The sequence below is a fragment of the Ochotona princeps genome, chromosome 8 (genome assembly GCF_030435755.1).
Source record: "Ochotona princeps isolate mOchPri1 chromosome 8, mOchPri1.hap1, whole genome shotgun sequence".
Taxonomy (NCBI): Eukaryota; Metazoa; Chordata; class Mammalia; order Lagomorpha; family Ochotonidae; genus Ochotona; species Ochotona princeps.
Window position 1 is genome coordinate 15217971 of NC_080839.1, and position 20904 is coordinate 15238874.

Genomic DNA, 20904 nt, shown 5'->3' on the forward strand with positions numbered 1-20904 from the left:
TAATAAGGGGGAAGTTAATTAAAACAAATTGCATTTCTTTGAGCTGGAATTCTATCAGACCTTATTTAATAACTATAATTATTTCTTCCCCAAAACTCGGAGAGTTTCTGAGGGGTTGAGTCTTTCCATTAAAGTTGGGAAATTAATGATAAACCATCTTCATTTGGCAAATCACATAATTTAGAAGATGGGGTGAAATGAACAAGTGGGGTGTATGTGCATGTGCTGATGCTGTGGGGGGAGAGAGGCCTGGGTTGGCAGAGAGGCAGGAAATGAGATTAGGAAAGTTCACTGAAACTAGATTGTGAACGACTGATGTTTCACAGCAAGCAGAGTGACCCTCAGTGGACACAGCAATGCAGAGCTTTATTTCACATTTCACCCTCTTAAAGATTTCCTTATTTATTTGAAAGGCACAGAGAGGAAAGAGACAGCAAAACACAGAGAATGAGATCTTCCATCTTCCGGTTCATTCCCCAGAGGCCCACAACAGCTGGGCTGGGCCGGGCCGGAAGAGCCAGGAGTGCCATTCCATCGTCCATGTGGGTAACAGGGACCCAAGCACTTTGGCCATCTTCTGCTGCCTCTTAGTCTCATTAGCAGGATGCTGGATCACTAAGTAGAAGAGCCAGGACTTGAACCAGGCACTCAGATCGGAATTCTGGCATTCCAACTAGTGGTTTAACCTGCACCACAATGCCTTCCCCCATCAGATCTCTTGAACAAAACTGTCGGAAGAACAGCTGAGAAGGAGATCCGACACAGGAATATACGTCAGAAAGCCTTGTAAGGTAGTGAGAAGGCACATCTGTTCTGCAGCCAACTAACTCGGTGGTGATGAAGACGGAAACTCAAGAGAAGCTGCAGCAACTGCAGGGCAACGGGCTATTGTGCAGATGTAGAGGTTGCAGGAGCAGGTGAACTGATGTCAGATTGAAGTATTAGGTGATGGGTGGGTGAGAACGCAGTTAAGGGTGGGAGAGGTAAGGACAGGTTGTGAGTCAGAAGCAAGGACAGCAAGAAGCAGGTCCTGCTGAAGATGCACAGCTAGACAAGGAGGGAGCTGGTAGACCATAAATACTGTGTAGATGTGGGGACTCTGGTATCCGAAGGTGAAGCTGGGGACACAGCCTGTGCAGTATCAGCCCACAGTAATGTCTGCTTGGTAGAGGTTAAGACTTTAAGGTGTAGAAGTTGGTGGCTTAGAGGGAAGGACAGCATCCAAAACGAGCACCTGATACTGCTTGGGCAGCGTCTGTGGGACAAACCTGATGAGGGGATTGGTTCTGACAGCGGTCCTTATGAAGAATTAGATCATAGGTAAGGGAACAGGGCCTGCTGTGGAATCATCCAAAGTGAAACTTTTTTATAAACTATAGCAAGATATGAGACAGAGATGTTGTAAAAGCATCCACTGACAGAGGTGTTTAAATATGACTTCTTTGTCTGGATCATAGGTTATTTGTTGTTTGTTTTTCCTAAGGAAACGGTCCTATGAAGTAATTCAGTATCTATGTCATCATGAGATCCACCCGGGGTGCTTGTTAAAGAATCATTCTGCTACCTGCACCCCCTTGTGGTGGGGACTCCTTGTGAGCCTTCAACTGAGTTTGAAAAAGTCACCCAAATTGTTTTTATGCTCAGGCAAATTTGGGTTACACTCAGATAGGCAAGTTAGGCATGTTTCGTGTGAAAACACAAATGCAGTGGAGCCATGGGGAGAGCCAGGCTGGTGTGCGCCCAGGTCTGACTTCAAGGCTCTGAATCCCTCTGCCAGAACTGCTGCCTTTGCAGCTCCTTTGATCCTTTTCATCTTTCTTGTTCCATCGTTTTTTATCTTGTCCATGGAAGCCTCAGAACAGAGCATGTGGTTTATGGGGTGATAACAGCCTTATAATCTCCCTGCTTTTCACCCTTGTTAATGTTTGTTCTACAAGTCAACCCTTCTTGCTGTCAGCTGATTACCCCTGCATTCAGCCCTAGGACTTGGTTTTCAGCCATGACTGTTGACTTCATGGGTTTCCCAATGTATATTACATATATTTTCCTCAACTTTCTCATGGCAATGAACATCTCTCAGGCCATGATTAAGAATGGTAATCTGAAGAATTGCTTATTTTTTATTGTCCCGAGAGTGCTGATGAGTTAGATACGGCAGAAAAGATACCTACTTGGGGCAAGAACCCACAGTGAAAGCCCCAGTTAGCTTTTTTTTTTTTTAAAGATTTATTCATTTTATTACAGCCAGATATACACAGAGGTGGAGAGACAGAGAGGAAGATCTTCCGTCCGATGATTCACTCCCCAAGTGAGCCTCAACGGGCCGGTACGCGCCGATCCGAAGCCGGGAACCTGGAACCTCTTCCAGGTCTCCCCCATGGGTGCAGGGTCCCAATGCATTGGGCCGTCCTCGACTGCTTTCCCAGGCCACAAGCAGGGAGCTGGATGGGAAGTGGAGCTACCGGAATTAGAACCGGCGCCCATATGGGATCCCGGGGCTTTCAAGGCGAGGACTTTAGCCACTAGGCCACGCTGCCGGGCCCCCCAGTTAGCTTAAAACACAAGACAGGATGAAGGGTTTGCTTTGCTTTGCTTTGCTTTGCTTTGCTTTGCTTGGAAGGCAGATTTAGATAGAGAAAGAGAGACAGAGAGAGAGAGATTCCATCTGTTGGTTCACTCCCCAAATGTCCACAACAGCTAGAACTGAATCAACCTGAAGCTGGGAGCCTGATCTTTTAATTAGATTGTCTTGTTTTTATTTCTAAAATGGGTTGAATTTTTGTGCCCTTCATTATAAAGTAATTTTATGTACAATTTTTTTTTAATTTGTGTATTTGAGAGCCAGAAAGGCAAGAGAACACTCCCATCTGTTCCATTCCTCCAGTGCAAGCAATGGTTGGGACTAGGCCAGGGACAAAGGCAAGATCCTGTAGCCAGGAACTCAGTCAAGTCTCCCACATGTGGGATAGGAACCCAATGACTCAGGAACCCAGAGTCAGAGTTAGCAGGCAGCTGGAGTCAGGAGCCAGAGGTAACTGTAGAACCCAGGCATATGAGATGTAGGCATGTAATGGCTAGGCCATATGCCCACTCCTAAAACAGTTTTCTTATTCCAGCTCTTAGTAGATTGATGTGAAAATCAGAGGACTACTAGATAGGCATGGGGGTTGGATGGTTCTGTTTCTTTGGATTTCCTATCTAAAATTACTAGGGTTTGCAATCTGTATGAGAGTCTTTGTTTTCACAAACTAGAGTAAGAGTTACTGTTTGAGAAGTTCAAAATGAGAACTTATATATAGTTTGAAAACTAAGTTAATAATTTACACATTAGGTTAACTGCTCTTTGAAAGGTTTCAAATGGGTTGGTTTAAACTGATTTGTCTTGGGGCAGCTACTGGTTTTACTTTGAATGTGTGTGTATTGTACATCAAAGGAAGTAGATGAGAGAAAGTTGTATCTTAGAACCCTAGTCAGGAGCATAACTAAACACAAACCTGTGCATTAAATAGACAAATAGGACTTTAAAATTCCTAGAAAAATTGTATAACTCTCTTCCATTCAACAAGTATTTGTGGAGACCCTGCCATGTATAGGGAGGAGGGGGAAGGAGGGACCATGTTTCAGAGAGAACAGTAGTACCTGGCGAAAGTCCTGATGTGTGTGCAGAACTAAGACAGTCATCTAGGGGTATTGATTTTTTGTAAATTGTGAGAAGACTGTTGGAGATCAAAATCTGGACATAGTTATATATGTTACACATAGAATTCACAAGGAAACTTGGGACCAAAGATATAAATTTGGTAGTTGCTGCCAGCATGCAGGTGCTTTTAAAGCTGTGAGACTAGATGAGATCACCCAAAAAATTACTTGTAAGTAGAGACTATTTTTAGAGTGAGGAAAGATAAGAAGGAACCAGGAGGTTAAGAGGTGAAACTGAGAAAGAATAACATAGAACTGAGTCTTTAAAAAAGAGAAAAGAAAAAGAAAAAATATGGTATCCTGCAGATTACATTAAGTGTGCTTTGTAGAAGCAGGAGAAGTTGCTGCTGGATGGGTGCTTCTCACCTTAAGTTTTAGTGGTGACTCTTGCAGCAACTGTTTCAGTGTGGCATATAATTTAGTAGTGGCAAAAACTTGACTAAAAATGGCTTGAGACAGAGGGAAGGAGGGGATTTGGAGGCACAGAGGATGTGGTAACTCTTTGAAGGAGTTAAGTTTGTGGAGCCAGTGTTGTGACATGACAGTGGTAGTTGGTGGTACCATGGACAGTTCTATCCCAAGGGACAGATGGTGGACTTCGTGGGTCCAGATGCTGATGAGCAGATGGATACATGCGATGGTGGGAGTAAGCACTTTTGATGACCTCTGTTTTCACCAACATGAAATAGGAAGCACAGACATTGAAGTGTGTGAGCTAGGAAGAGCTGGCATCTGAAGATCTAAGAGAGAAGAAATGAAAGAGTTAAACTATCTCACTGGAATAGTAGGTGGACTAGGGGAGTGCTATGATAGTTGAACATAAAAAGAAAAAGCCTGTTTGGTTGGTAATCATGAATTACAGTGATATCAGTAAACATTATTATGTTTTTCCCCAGCTTCATTCAACTGTATGGGTGCTGGAATGAGACAAAGGAGAAAGATGGATTTAACCAGGGTTGGAGTTGGGCCATGAGTGTTGACATGTGAGAGAGGGGATAGGAAGCTCAGAGTAGAACAGTAATGTTTAAGATGAAAGACTGGAATTTAACACCTGATAAGAAAGAAGGAAGGACATGATGGTAATGAGAGTCATAGGCTCAATGGCTTCTTGGTTCTGGTGGGTTCGGTCCTTTGTTGAAGTCAGCGAAGTTGAGGAAGCAGCTGGGGTTGGGTGCTTGAAATTTCTTTTGGGTGAGGGGCTGTAATGGTTGGCGTTGGAAGGGTCTAGGATCTGACAACAGGAATGGCTGAAGCAAGGCAGACATAGAAGGAAAACCAAAGTAATGAGACAAAGTATGTTAGGTAGTGACAGTAATCTGGTAGTTTAGAGCTTCCAGGAAAGGGGTTAATGACTTAAAGATCAGTAGTTAACCACTAGGAGGGGTAATGGACAGCACCATCTGATCCTACAAAATTTCCAAAGAGAGAGAAAATCATGTAGAAATGGCCACAAGGTACAAAGTGCACCTGCATTACTGGGTTCTGTCATCAAAGGCTGGGGAGAAAACAGTTCCTCACCTGTGAGAAAGCCCTGGTCTTCCTGGAAAGTGTCTGTGAGGGTAAGATGATCAGGGAATGTTAGGGCAGACCATGTTTCCCAGAAGGCTTCCAGGAGATGAGGAAGCTAGAGGAGAACCATCAGGGGATGCTGAGGTCCTTGTGGGGATGACCTGAGAGTCTGGTACTCTTCATAGGTGACATCAACAGAAAAGGGGCATATGAAACTGTCCTGGTCTAAAAACAGCAGTGGCCAGACTGTACGTGTTGGGGTAGGTGCCCCTGCACCACTGCTAGTCTTTTCCATCAGTAGAGGCCTGGGCAGTGACTAGTGTTCTCTGGAGTATGTGGGATAAGTGCCCAATAGCTTAAATGCTTTCACAATTTTATTCTATTCATTTTTAAGGTTTCCTATCTTTAGGCTACCCTGGGACAAAACCAGGAACCGGGAACTCAATCCAGGTCACCCGAAAGGGCAGCACTTGGACCATCATCACTGTTGCCTCCAGGGAGCATATTAGCAGGAAGCTGGATCAGAAGTGGAGGAACCGGAACTCAACCAAGATGGGTTGCAGGTGTCACCAGTTATCTGCTTATGCCCACCCGTAATCTTGTGCTATTTGTTTTTCAATTTACAGATCATTAGTGATTATCAGCACTTTAGATGGCAGGATTGCTGCCTTGGATCCTGAGAATCATGGCAAAAAGCAGTGGGATTTGGATGTTGGATCTGGTGCCTTGGTTTCATCCAGCCTTAGCAAACCAGAGGTAAGAAATTCTTCTTAAATGTTGATGGGGAAGTATACTTATAATGTGAAATTGCTGATGTTAATAATATGGTTTTTTCTTTAAAACCTAAGGGCTCAGGACCCAGTTTTCTAGGTTTCAGTTCTGCCTGCCTGTTATAAGCTGTGTCCCCTTGGGGCAAAATAATAACTTTTCTATTCTACAATTCCCTTGCTGTGAAATAAGGTGGATTATGGCACCTGTCTTAGAATTGTTTTGGGCATTTAGTGAGTAAATTATGTAAATGAGTAACTGAAGGATAATATCTTTTATATCAATATTGCAGAATACCTAAGCCGTAACATAATCATTTCTTATTCTTATTATCACGAGGCCCCTAGGAGTAATAAGATGAATAGAAATGAAAAAATTAATTGAATTTTACCATCTTTGACATAAAATCACATTAATTAATATTCCCTGTATTTCCCCCTCAAGTATGCTTTCTAGTTATAAGCATAATTCATCTGAACTTTCCTGGAAAGTAATTCTAGATAAATCTGATTATTTGTTTTAAAAAAGTGTACTTTATAATTCTTTGTTCTGGAACAGTAGAGGGTAAAGAGCATAACTTCCAAGAGACCTTGTTTCCAAACTACATGGCACATGATTTCAAGTGAGCAAGTGACTGAACTCAGAGTGTCAGTATCAGGTTCAAAAAGGTGAGGACTCTGCCTACCTTGATGAGGTGGGGTTAGGGATGGAAGCATTAAATTCTCACTTTTAGCTGCATGTTTTGTTTTGTTTTTTAAATTTTATTTGAAAGGCAGAGATCTTCCATTTGCTGATTCATTTCCCAAATGTCCATGACAGCCAGAGCAGACTGAAGCCAGGAGCCCAGAGCTCTGGATGTTCCATGTGGGTGGCTAGGTCCCAAGTATTTGAGCCATCGTCTTCTACCTCCTGGGGACTGCATTAGCTGGATGGTGGATTAGAAGTAGAGTAGCTGCGACTCCAACAGGGCCTCCTAAATGGACTTCTCTGGTAGCACTTAACCACCTTGCCCACTTCGTTAATATTGACTTTGATGGATTAAGTCTCTTTACTGTTAAAATCATTTCAAAGTCAGTCCATCTTTTGAGTTGTGGCAGCTAGCATGCAAGCAATCACCTCTTTTCCAGAACGCTTTCAGCCATCTGCCCTACCAAGTTGGTCCCGTAGGATGTTAGCTGGGGTAGGCATTTTCCTTCCGTTAATCTTTCCCTTTCAGAAGCTTCCTGGCTAGTATTAAACTTGAAAAAAAAAAATCTAGCATAAGGGACTTGAGAAGGACCTGAAAAGTGATGATGGGGTTTCTTTTTTTTTTTAAGACTTATTTATTTTTATTGAAAGGCAGATATACAGAGAGGAGGAGAGAGAGGAAGATCTTCCATCAGATAGATGGTTCACTCCCTAAGTGACCACAACGGCTGGAGCTGAGCCAATCCGAAGCCAGGAGCCAGGAGCTCTTCCGGGTCTCCCACACGGGTGCAGGTTGCCAAGGCTTTGGGCCGTCCTCGACTGCTTCCCAGGCCACCAACAGGGAGCTGGATGGGAAGCAGGGCCGCTGGGATTAGAATCAGTGACCATATGGGATCCTGAGTGTTCAAGACGAGGACTTTAACCACTATGCTATCGTGCTGGGCCCGATGATGGGATTTCTGATAGGACTGTTCTCCAGTAAGCCCAACCAGAGTCTCCTGGTGTACCAGGGCAGGTACTTAAGAAAACGGTATTGCCAAATTCTCACATTCCCCGTATACTAAGCCCTGATTAGACTTTCAAAGTTAGCTACTCAAAATACCTATTATCTGTCAGAGAGCATGCTGAAAACAACTTTTGAGGACAGCAGTGTTCTGTTCTGCCGTGGTATATTAACTCAAATAGCAACTTGGTTGTAGATGATATTAAGGTTTTGACTTGGGTATGGAGAATTACTACTCCAGCTCAACTTGTTTGTGTTCTGGGATTATGCTTGGATCTGCATGTTTTTGCTTTATTTTTAAACCAGACGTAAAAGATGATCAGCAAAATGAGAAGATTGTAAGCTGCTTAGATCTGAGGTAATGTTACAGTGTGTCATAGAGGCTCAAAGCATGTGTGTGTTTGCAAACTGAACATAAACACAAACTGAAAGATACTTTCATGGTGTCATAAAGTAGAATGCAGACAGCAAGTGCTGATGCATGTGTTTAAAAATACTCAAAGGTTTTCTTAAAAAACAACAGTTATCTTAGCTATGTCATTTTTAGTCCACAGTTAAGCTCTGTTAGTATCCATAGTTTTACTCTTTTCTGTGCTTTACTAGGGATCTCCTATTTCCACTCACTCCCAAACCTAGATCCTTGGGCTAGATTGCTTTTGAAATGTTGAATTGCAAGCGTACTCCAAAGGCTCCTTGTGCATCCTTATAGTAACAAAATAAACGCTCACGGGCCATCTTCCATGCAGGAGAAGAAACCTGAGATATCTTTGCATTATCTAGATTTTAATTTTCTACTCTACAGAACAAAAGAAATGATAAGACTATAGACTTCCTAGGTTTAATCTCTGTCCCAAGTTCTTGGGACCATTTGTTGAAGGTGTGTGTTAGTTTGTAGGTAAGCAAGCATAGCATTGTCCCTATGGTGTTGTAATGTGAATGTATACTTAATAATGTATACTTATTAAGCTATGCACAGTACAATACAGTACTTCTCATAGTTGTCCTGAAGCAGGTATCTTGGTCCTATTTTGTAGAAGAGGCAGTTTAATCTTGGAAATTCTTTGCTTGAAGTTACAGGTGCAATGTACGATAAAGCTGGGATAGAACCCCGGCTTGCTCGTGAGCCACCTTCTGCCTGCTCTGAAGTTCCTTTCCTTCTCTTGTGTGTACTTCTGTTTACAATCAGGCTGAGTTGTTTATGTAGCACAGCGGGCTTCAAGCTCTTTGATCTCAGGGTTCTTGTACACTCTGGAAAAATTCAGGACTCCAAAGAGCTTTTTCCCACTGGGTAATACTTATCTTAAATTAAAAATTAAAACAAGTTTTCAAAAGATTTCTTTATTAATTGATTATAGAGATAAGAAACCCATTGCAAAGTAACATGAATGATGCATTTTTATGGAATATAACTACATTTTCCAATACAAGGAAATGTAATGAAACAAATGGTAATATTTTACATTTTCGTAAATCTCTTTAATTGAATTTTTAAATCTGAGTTTTGGTTCAATTTGTTGCATTGTTAGTTTGATTTAATAGTATGAAGAAGGAAATCTAGCTACATATATTTGTAGTTGGAGAAGGGAGGGGCAGGAACATTTTAGTAGCCTTTTCAAATAATTGTGGTCATTATTTTTGGATACTATACAGAAATAAGTGGGAGTTTCTTAAAGGTTGATCACACCATGAAATCTTAAATTATACAGTTTATGTTTTGTACTTAGTTGCATTAACATCCATTGTTCTGTTTTGCCTTTTATGCATGTGTGATTTCTGACATTATTTAGAAAATACTGATTTTCTTGGTTCCATAGAGATTCCAAATGCTGATGTATTTTTCTTTTAAAGATATGTTTTATTTTTAATAGGAAGGCAGATCTACAATAGGAGAGACAGAACCCTTACATCTGCTGGTTCACTCCCCAGTGGCTGCAATGGCTGGTGCTGAGCTGATCTGGAATGAGAAGCAAGGAGCTTCTTCTGGGTCTCCCACTTGAATTCAGGGACCCAAGGATTTAGGTCTTCTTCCAGCAGGGAAGTGGATCGGAAGTTGAGCAGCCAGACATGATTCAACGTCCATATAAGAAGCTGACACTGCTAAACCACCATGTTGGCCCCATATTGGTATAGTTCTTTATTGAAGTCAAATTTGTGGTTATCACCACTGAACTCATCAGAAAAATCTTAAGTACCGGGATGCTGTCAAGCTTGCACTGGTAGATAACAGTTTTCCAATATTCTAATTTTCAACTGGAAACTTGAATCTTACCACAAATGCTGTCAGTTTAGAAGTCCATTCTGTTTGTCTGCTGATACGCTAGTCTCCCAGCCTTAGTTTGGGAGTTCGCGGAATTCTGAGTTCAGCCACACAAAGTGTTTTTCCTTATGACATTCTCCAGGATGTGAAGAGCTGGACACACACTTCCTCATTAGTCAGGCAGAATGACAGAAGATGGAGACTCAAGGTCAAAATTTAATCAAATTAAACCTTTTTATTACTCATCATCAAGGACATTTCTGTTGCTGTTTGTGATAGTAAATAATACCATGACTGTTCTTTGGGTGCCTCATTACTGCTAAGGCACCAGCGGTTTTAGCTAGTCTTGCTTTCACACCATCAGTGCAAATAGCAGCAGAGAAAAGTAAGCTGTTTGACTTTTCTACACTGCCAGGGGAGTATACAGACCACCCTTTGAGAATTGCAGGCCTCATATACAATAAAAATTTTATGGGCACATTTGTGAGACTATAAACGTCTTAGCAAGGAGAGAGGAAAGTATTGTGAGCTTGAATCATTTGTTATTCAGCAGGGTGTGTGCTGCATAGCCTCTAAACATTATGTTCAAAAGTTGGACAAGATCCCACAAAAAGTTCAAAAACTGCTATTTGAAGTACCCTGAGTTGGATTCCTAGAGTGGTAATTGCGTTCCTAAAAGCATCTGGCCCAATATTCCATAAAGGTTCCTTCCCTTCTTAAGAGTTAGGTGATGCCGCTTCCCATCCAGTTCCCTGCTTGTAACCTGGGAAAGCAGTCAAGGGACGGCCTAAAGCCTTGGGTTCCTGCATCCCTCTGGGAGATCTTGGAAGAACCTCCAGGCTTCTGGCTTTGGATCAGCTCAGTTCTGGCCATTGTGGCCACTTGGGGAGTAAATCGCCAGACAGAAGATCTTTCTCTCTGTCTCTCCTCCTCTCTGTATGTTTGCCTTTCCAATAAAAATAAATAAATCTTTTTAAAAAAGAGAACTACAAAAAAGAAGCTTCTGACTTTGAATCAGCTTGCCTCTGGCCATTGGCAGACATTTGGGGAATGAACCAGTGGATGGAAACCTTTCTCTCTGTCTTTTCATCTCTGTAAATCTGCCTTGAATAAAAATGGATAAAGCGCAAGTTCAGGTGTATATCTCGTTGCCTCCTAACTTGCTCAGATGCTTTTAACGTATTGTCCAAAAGGCATATACAGTGCTGTACTACACCACTGTAGTGGTGATTGATTATGGTGATGAAAACAAAAGTTCGTGACGGATGGGGAGGGGATGGGGACAGTCTCATTAAGAACACGAGTTTCACATGATAATACTCAGAATGCATTGTGTGCTGCAGGAAGTTTGGGTGCCTTGCCACACAGCTCTCATTTGCCACTCCCTCGTACTGACAAGGTAGTTACAGACTGCCTCAAAGGAAGGCTGGTACAACCCCGTGCATGCACGTGTGAGTACGTGTGTGCTTGTGTTGCATGTGTGTGAGAGAACAAATGATGAGCTGAGGCTCACTGCGCTAGCCCTAACACGCGTACCCCTGGTTCCAGGCTCAATATTGTTGACAGCTAATAATAGCTAAGAAGTTTGGTCATTTTCACAGACCCCCTGAGGTGAAATTGATTTGTTTTCCTCTGGTAATTTGGATGCAAATTCAACCTTGATATGCCATTAAGGATAGTTGGCTTCAGTTCCTCGCTGACATATCAAAGTTTTATTTTTCACCGTATTAACTTAGTTTTTCCTTTGGGGTCTCCAAATGGCATTTGGATCACACTTCACTAATCTAAGCAGACAGGGCCTTTGGAAACTACTTCTCTGTATTTAGAGCACATTCATAAATACAAAGCCTGGTGTAGCTTTTTTTAGATTTTATATTATAATTTTTATTTATCTATGAAATATATAATCTGCTCTTAGAAAATCTCTCTTTTTATAGAGTTACCATGTATGTTTTTTGTGTTTTTGTTTTTCTGTTAAAATACCGTTTTCTTTTTCTCTGAAAAGAAGAAACAGCTCTGTGATCTGTCTATACTTAGAATCTAGGGGGTTATTTTATTTTAGGCATGTCTCTCCCCACAGGAAGCTGCCTTTCTGTTTCAGGCAGGTGCACACAGAGGAGTGCGATGATGGTGCTCTCCAGCCTCCACCCCACCCACTTCAGGATGGCAGCCTTTTGAGAAGGGTGCATCCTTCACTCTTAGTGATTTGCCCACTGAGAGTTCATCAGCAAATCCCTCTAAATCTGACTCTGTTTATTTTATTTGAGAAAGAGAGACAAATATCTCCCATCTGCCGATTCCCTCCACATATGCCTGCAACAGCTGGGCCCTGCAGGAGCTAGGAACTCAATCTGTTTCTCCCGTGTGGGTGTCAGGGGCCCAACTATTTGGGCCATCACCAATTACCTCTTAGGGTGCCCTTAACAGGAAACTGAAATTAGGAGTGGAGCTGAAACTGAAACTTGGGCATTATGATGTGGAATGTGGGTGTCTCTGATGACTTCTTAACTATTGCATCAAATGCCTACCCCTGAGCAGTGCTTTGTTAAAAGAGGATTGGCTGGGACCGGGGTGGTGGTGCAGCTAGTTAAGTGGCTGCCTGCTTTGCTGACATCCCAAATTGGAGCATCATTTCTGTTCCCCATTTATTTTGATAATCTTTACATAGTTGATTAGGGCGTGAAGTGTCAAGGGCTACAGGAAAGTGGGTAAGACCATTATTTCCACATTCTCTCTCTTTTTTTTTTTTTTTTTTCTGCATCTGGGGGAAGGGGGCAGATAAAGAGAAAAGCTCCACCTAACCTCCCACCCATCCCAGGTCCCTGATGTGGGGTATTCTCTGAGGGTCTTGCTCAAGTGGTTTTGATAATTCAACAGTTTTGAATTACTGCCAGTCTTGCCATTCCAAGCACATGAAATCTCTCCTGAATCCACTGGCTGGCAGAGTCCACCTTAAAGTCTCCGTTTGCCCAGATTTTCACTGCCTGCAGATGGCTGGGGTAGAGGATCGATTTGTTCTGTCCTCCATCCTCTGTTGTGGTACCAGGTGTCCTCTGCAGGCTCCAATGGACTGCCATATCCTCCATGTGCACCTGCTATGCTATCCACTGTTTCATCTAAGCCACTGAGGAGGCCCAGTTCTGACACAAGCACTCCATGGTTGGACCATGGAGCTTGCAATTTTCTCCATGGTTAGGATTCTGAGATCAGCAGTTCAGTTGGGGGATCCCCAAAGAAATTTTGACTGAGGTGATCCCAGACCTGATTCTTGTGTGTGCTTGTCAGTACAGGGTCTGGTACAGTCCATTGTCCCAATCAGCTTATACATATGCTGATGGTTGCAGTTGCTGGGTCAGTTCTGTTTCCAGCCGTCTTCTACACAAGCCAATGGGTGTTGTAGTCCAGTCTGATCCTGCCCACCACACACTCTGCTCTCATGTAAACCAGTGGGAGCTGATACCTAGTTGGAGTGACCCACAATAACCCCCTACCAGTCCTGCCCTCTGCCTTGGTTCCCGTGCTTTCCAGTATGTACAGCACACTGGTCCAGTCTATCGTGCATCCCATTCAGCTTTCATACGTCAATGGGCATTGAAGCCTAGTTAACTCAACCAACCCAACAGCTGCTGGTGGGTGTCATTCTGTCTAGCCATGCCTGCCCCAGCCCTGGTTCTCATGCTTTCCCGTGGAGTGTTAACCCAAGAGGGAGGTGCCCACTATTTCCCTATTGGGCCCACTCCCACTCCTGGATCATGCAGTTTCCAGGTGGCTCTGCAACTTAACTTGACAGAATTAGCCCCGAGTGCTAGTATCTGCCAGCTGATGCGGCAGCAAAGCCCAGCCAACCCTCATCCACTCTGATTTATGCTTGCAGCAGTAGGAACAGTCAGCCCAGCCTGGCTCTTCCCTGGTCTAGCTCACATGAAACCCACAGGTGTGTAGCCCTGCCTGCTCTGGTCTGCTCCCATCCCACCCCACACTCTCCAGTGGGAATGGTGATCCAGCAGGGGAGCCCTCCACATTCCCCCTACCAGCTTTGTCCTCCCCCACCCCCGGTTCTCACATGTGCTGATTGGGTGCTGTGGCCAAGTCTGGCATGGCTTGCCTCACCTCGGCATTTGCCAGTGGGTGTTGTAGCCTGGCCCAGCCCGGCCCACCCCCAATTCCAGCTCAGGCTGGGGGGGGTTATAGCCTAGCCAGCACCCAGTCCCAGCCCTTATGTATATTGATATGTGTTGGGACCGAACCCGGTCCGACCCACATTCCATTCTGGTGCTCTGATTCACCAGTGGGTGAGGTGAACTGGCCCAGCCTGGTCCACCCGTGACCTGCACCAAATGTATGCCAGTGGGTACCGTTCCCTGGCCTCATCCTGGCTGATCCCCATGATGGTTTTTATGCTCACCTGCAGGGACTGTATCCTGACAGAGGAGTTTCCCAATCTCCTCCATCAGAACCTCTCCCAATGCCAGATCTCACTCACATCGGTGGGTCTATAGTCCAGCCCTACTTAATCCACCTCCTGGCCTAGCAGGATCAGTGGCCTTTCCTGACTGGCCTTCAGCCAATTCCAGTTCTTACTGTTGGATGTTTCAGCTCAGTCAAGCCTGTTCCACACTCAGACACGCCTCACACATGGCTCAGTAGGGACAGAGACCTGGCCTAGCCTGTCCTACACCTACCCTAGTCTTCACGAACACCAGTTCTGCTGTTGTCCAGCCCATTCCGTATGTGCCCAGCCCCAGCCACACTTGTGCCAAGGGACACTGCAGCTCCCACTCCAGCCCCTGCACTCACCAGTGGGAACCCCAACCTAGCCAGAGTGTCCCCTAGTTCCCCAACCAGGCCTGTTCCCAGCCAAGATCCTGTGCGTGCCAGTGATTGCTCTTACCCAGTGTGGCATAGTCCCTCACTTGCCTTGGCCTTTGCCTTTGGGTGCTGTAGCCTGGCCTGCTCCCAGTCCTGACTCTTGCTGGTGGGTGCTGCATCCTGCCCTGCTCAGTCTGCTTCCATCCCTGGCTCATGTAAACTAGTAGGTGTAACAGCCTAGCTCTGTATGACCTGTACTCCAGCCTGGTTTCTGTTCTTGCTGGTGAGCTAAGGTTTTCTCAACCCTGCCCGGTCCACCCCCTTGCAAAGCCAACTAACACATTAGCTAACAGTTGGAGCTACTTTGCCCAGCTTGCCCAACCCACAGGCCTGGAACATGTGCTCACCAGTGGGAGTTATGACCCACTAGGGAAGTTTCCCACGTTCCTGCTCTTGGCCCACTCCTAGACCCAGATTTCACACATGCCAGCAGGTGTTAGGCCCTTGCCCGGCATAACCTGCCCCTCCATCTTGGCCTTGAATGAGCTGGTGAACGTTGCGGCCCAGCCCGCCCCACACCCTGTTTAAGGATGCACATGCAGGTGCTGTAGTCTGGATTTGCCTGGACTGTTATCGGTCCCTGTACCTGTGAGTGATGACAGGTTCACTGGAACATTTTTCTCTCTGGTTCTTCCTCTCTGTCTCTGCAACTCTGCCTTTCAAATAAAAGAGCATAAATCTTTTTTGTAATCTTTTTTTTAAAAGATTTATTTATTTTTATTACAAAGTCAGATATACAGAGAGGAGGAGAGACAGAGAGGAAGATCTTCCGTCCTATGATTCACTCCCCAAGTGAGCGGAATAGCCGGTGCTGAGCCGATCCGAAGCCAGGAGCCTGAAACCTCCTCCGGGTCTCCCCCATGGGTGCAGGGTCCCAAAGCTTTGGGCCGTCCTCGACTGCTTTCCCAGGCCACAAGCAGGGAGCTGGATGGGAAGTGGAGCTACTGGGATTAGAACCGGCGCCCATATGGGATCCCGGGGCGCGGTCAGGGCGAACTTTAGCCGCTAGGCCATGCCGCTGGGCCCTTAATTGCTTTTAAAAGTTCTCTAATGTACAGTGAAAACTGTGTAAGCCACTCTGCAGTTTTCATTTATACATGCACTAATACATTTTGAGTTTGACTTTCTCTATGATGATGATTTACTTTGAAGAGTGACTGTCAGTCATGTAAAAAGCCACTGTTTAAATAATTGCTTAGCTTAATTGCTTTTTTTAGTGATAGGAATTTAACAGTTATTTGATTGGATTTTGTTTTATTAGTCTCTTAGCACGGCTGAGAGCAATGCTGTGAACTAAACCAAATTATTCCAGCGTGCGTGTTGCCAAATGAGAAATTGATTTGACCCCATCTTCTAGGAAATTGACTCATGGTGCACATTTTTCATCTACTTCATGAATGTATATTAATCTAAGCAAAGGCAGAGATGGCTATTAAAATCAGTGCTTTTTTATCATGGCTGTGAGAAGTATCCTTAAAGAATAATGAATTTATTTCTATTGCATTGTAGAGAATTTTATTTATTTTAGTTTTATTTCATTTTACTTTTATTATATTTTGAGATTTTGTGTTAATGAACCACAATTGTTTTTTTCTTGAAGTGTCCATATAGAATATTAAAATAAGGACCATGGTGTTACTAGAGGTGGTCAGATGTTTCTGTGTTAAGAGTATATATTTAAAATTTTTCTTTAATAAATATACATATATGCATGCGTACACATACACACACTTGTGCATGGATTGCATTAGAAGCTCAAAATAAGCAACCCCACTGGGTCAACCTTTTTACTCAGTGGGTTAAGTTGCTGACTGCAGTGTGATCAGAGCCCTAGTTCTAGTCCCAGCTGCTTGGCTTCCAATCCATCTTCCTGTTAATGTGCCTGGGAAAGCAGTGAAAAAGGGCCAAGGAGCTTGGCTTGAGCTACCCACAAGGAGGCCTGGATGGAGTTCCAAACCCCTGGCTTCAGTGTAACCCAGATCCAGCCACTGCAGCCATTTGGGGAGAGAATCAGTAGATGAAGGATCTCTCACTCTCTTCTGTCTCTCCCTCCCTGTAACTATGCCTTTCAAATGAATAAATACACCTTTAAACAGTAAATAAGATAAGCAGTGCTAGGTCATCATATCTACATAAACTGTGGTTTCGTTAGCACCTGATGCTTTACAAAATGATCTTAAATCTCTTCTTACTTAATAGTTAACAAAGCTTTGTTAAGAAGCCTTATCAACTCCCTGTCTTTCAAGTAAAAAAATTGAAGTTCAAAAAGGACCAAAGACTTGTCTGACACAGTAGAGCTGAGACTCAGCCCAGGATCTTCAAGTTACTCCTTCTCTTTCCAACATCTCATGTTTGACCAGTGCTTACCAGTATGTTTGCGTTTTCTTTAGTTATACTTTTTCATGTGCTTTACTAAAATGTATTCCTCCAAGACATCACATGTACGGCAGTTTGGTATGCTGTTGAGTACACTGTGAGTACTTTGCTACCTTTTATTCAAATCCAGTGAGATAGTTATAGGCACCCCAAGTTAGTAAATGTAATTACTCATTGCAGGTGGAGGTTCACAGGGTTGCGCTAAGTATAGCAGTACCCAGGACAGATGTAATCCCTTGCCCTCATGGTACTTAGAGCCAGATACAAGACATGCAGGAAATAGTTCTAATAATGTAATCAAGTGTGGGAACTGCCTCAATTAGCAAGGATAACTGCTTACCTTCATCTGCTGTTTTCCCAAGCTGAGGAACTGCTGTTGTAGCATATGGGGGTAAGCTACTATCAGCAGTGCTGGCATCCCATATGGGTGCCAGTTGGAATCCCAGCTTCTCCACTCTGATTTAGCATCCTGCTAATGTTCCTAGGAAATTAGCAGAGGATTGCTCAAGTCCTTGGGCCCCTGCACCCACAAGGGAGGCCTAGATGAAAATCCTGGCCCCTAGGTTCAGCCTGGCTCAACTCTGGCCATTGCAACCATTTGGGGAGTGAAGCAGCAGAGGGAAGATCTGTGTCTCTCCCTTTCTCTGGGCTGGTAGCGGAGGGGGCGGGGTGGGATTTGTGATGAGAAGGAGCCACCCAAGGCAAGAAGTGGGTTGAGAGGTGGGGAAGGACTGCACACAGCCTGTGTCAAGGCCTTGCAGTAAAAATTGTCATGGTATTGTTCAGGGAGGTGAAAGAAGATAAGGATGGGAACAAGAGTGAGGCTTTGGGGAGAGCAGCCCATTGGGGAGACCCTGAATGGGTTATGCAGAGTCTAATTAGCCATGTAAACCATGGGAAGTCTGGGGGATTTAAGTGGGCATGGTCACTCTCCCTCTTACAGAATGGATAGGACCAGCAAAAATGGAGAGACAACTTCCAATATCTTAGGCCAGTTAAGAGTGCACGGTAGTAGTCCACATGCCGATAACCAACTGGACTGGGCTGGCGATCGTGGAAAAGGTGTGATGGAAAGCAATGGATTCAGGGAAGTTTAGGGAGAATAGTCCTTATGAAATTAGAAGACCAAACAAGGATTTGTAGTAAGTTAAGATCAGATGTAGAGAGGAAGAACATGAGTTTGTTTGGACATGAACTGTTCCAAGCCAACATGAGAACTCTGAGCAGTGATGTAAAGGAGGCGTTTGACTACGTAGGCTGTGTTTCCAGAGGAAAGGGCCCAAGGCAGAGCGTGGACTCATGGGAACTGAAAGGATCTATCTCCTTGAAAGAGGGATAGAGAAGGGAGAAGACGCATGGCTAAACTTAGAATCTAACATTTTTTTTAAACTGAGACAGTGATGAATCAGAGAAAGTGGACAAAAAAGTTAGTAGGATTTTTAGGGATTTTTCTGCTTTCCTTCAACTTTTTGTAGTTGTTACTTGATGGGAGTACTTGAGAGATATTTATAAACACCCCACAATTGGAGATAATTGCTTTAGAGTCAACCACTTGATTCACTGGAGTCTCACAGAAAGTGTCATAGGCGGAAAGAATGTCAGAAACCCCTTTGCATTTTGATGGTGGGGACCGCGTGGCAGCTTAGGGAGGCATGGGGAAAGGCAGGAAGCCTATGAATCATCGTTTGGTGGCCCAAACAACACACTCTTAGATGGCTCTGGAGACTTAACGATAAGGAACAGGTGACATCAGTGAATGTTATAAGCATAGTGAAATAGCGAAGTGTTAGTTTTGATCCAAGGTCATACGGTGAGGGAGTGGGAGAGTCAGAGGCGGAGGAAATGGGGGTGGGGGAGTGAGGAGCAGTTAGCTCCCTGTAAGTCTCACTTCCATGTTGTGGACCCCAGTAATTGGCCCACCACTTCAGGTTTCAAAATAACTAGTGTGGCTAGGAAAGCATTTGTTCTGGGGCAGAAGAAATTGCTGATAACAAATGTAGACTTTTCAACGGAATACTCTTATTTCTTTATTTTTAAGATTTGCTTATTGATTTGAAAGACAGAGTTACAGAGAGGAGGAAAGAGAGAGAAGGAGAGTCCATGTGCTGTTTTACTCCTCCAATGATTGCAATGGCTGGAGCTGTGCCATCCCAAGCCAGCAACCAGGAGCTTCCTCTAGCTCTTCAGCTGGGGCATAAGCAGACAGAGCCAGGAGACAGAACCTTGATCCAGATTTCCCACATTGGTGGCAGGGACCCAGTTACTCAAGTCAACACCTGTTGCCTCCCTGGAGGACACACATTAGCAGGAAGCTGGCTGGAAGCTGAACCAGGACTCAAGCCTGGAATTTTGAGTCCCATGTGGCGTCTTGACCACAGTTCCACACCCCACCCTGCCCCAGCTTCCCCACCTGGTTCTTGAGGCAGAACATGGAGGTGTTCTGGGAGAGTTGCTCCCCATCCTTTTTTTCACCTACTATTTGAATTCTTCTTATCATTACACTCAATGGCTCTGCATCTTGCCACACTGTCTTCTCCTTTCTGACTCTCCTGCTTCTTCATTTGTCCATGGAACTTGGCTTTTGTGCCTGTCAGGGCCCATCTCTCCGGCCTGCTAGGAAACACTTTGATCTACTAAGTCTGCTGAGCCATTTCCAGTTTTCAGTCCTCCCGTTACTTCTGGATACAACTTTCAGGATTTGAAGTTGTTTCATGTCTGAGTCACTGAAAAAAATGTTAGTTTTTGCAGCCTTGCCTTCCTTCCAAAGCCAGTCAGGGGCAATTCTTAAAGAAAAATCCTAGCTGACAAGTTCAGAAAGTGTGGTAGCTTTGGAAATGACTTTCTTCTTGTCTTTAATAACATAGTAAATCATCAATTTACAAAACAGTGACAAGTTGAGACTCTATTAAGTGACTGTTCCAAACTTACTGATTGATAGTAGCACTAAAAAGGTAAGGCAGCCAGGCCCAGAACAATGGCTTAATGGTTTCCCACATTCTGGTTTCAGGTGACAATCCCTCATGATATGTGCTGATGGTAGTCGTTTATGCCACTTGGATTCTGTTCCGAGACAGAAATGGGATCGCATTACTAACGTGCCTTGTGATTGCTCAGAGAGATGCTGCATCTTTGGTACTGAGTGGGCTAGCTTAGGCTCCAAGCCTTTCATTTTAAAAGCATGAACCATTGAAAACAAACACAAGAAATAAATACAAAGTACCCAGAGCTCAGCCTTTCTGAAAGTGACTCAGGGGAGAGGCAGATCACACCATTCGTTTGACATGCAGAGCAGCAGATTAGAACAAATCGCCGCTTCCATGGATGAATAAAATCAGTGGCATGTGAAAATACATCACCGTAACCTACATTTTTTTTTTCTACCAAGAGATTTGCAGCTGGGTATCCGGGTGACTCATTCCTTTGCTTAGGGGATGAGGTAATGCTGTGGAGGGGACTGATGTCATCTCTACCTGAACTGCATGCTTCTATCTCTTCCTGGTGGCTCTCAAGGAAAAGTACCATCTGCTTTCACATTTGCGGCCTGAAAGGGTTTACGGAGGTTTGCGCAGAGGTCAGCAGGCCTGCGGATGACTCATAGGCAGCCAATTAGTGACGAGCAGCTATTGAAGAGTGAACTCTATAAACCATGCTGCTGAAACCTGACAGGGTGATTCAGCATGGGCCCATCATGCTTGCTTGTTATTGAGAGGAGGCACTCACTGAGTAAATGCTGCTA

At 44.2% G+C, this 20904-nt stretch overlaps 1 protein-coding gene across 1 annotated transcript in view; it reads left to right on the forward strand.

The window, feature by feature from the left end:
• Positions 1-20904, forward strand: part of EIF2AK3 (eukaryotic translation initiation factor 2 alpha kinase 3) — a 69226-nt gene that overhangs the window by 8756 nt on the left and 39566 nt on the right. Inside the window, exon 2 of the mRNA XM_058667642.1 lies at positions 5835-5964. Within this exon, the coding sequence (XP_058523625.1) occupies positions 5835-5964 (130 nt within the window). The remainder of the gene's footprint in view (positions 1-5834; positions 5965-20904) is intronic.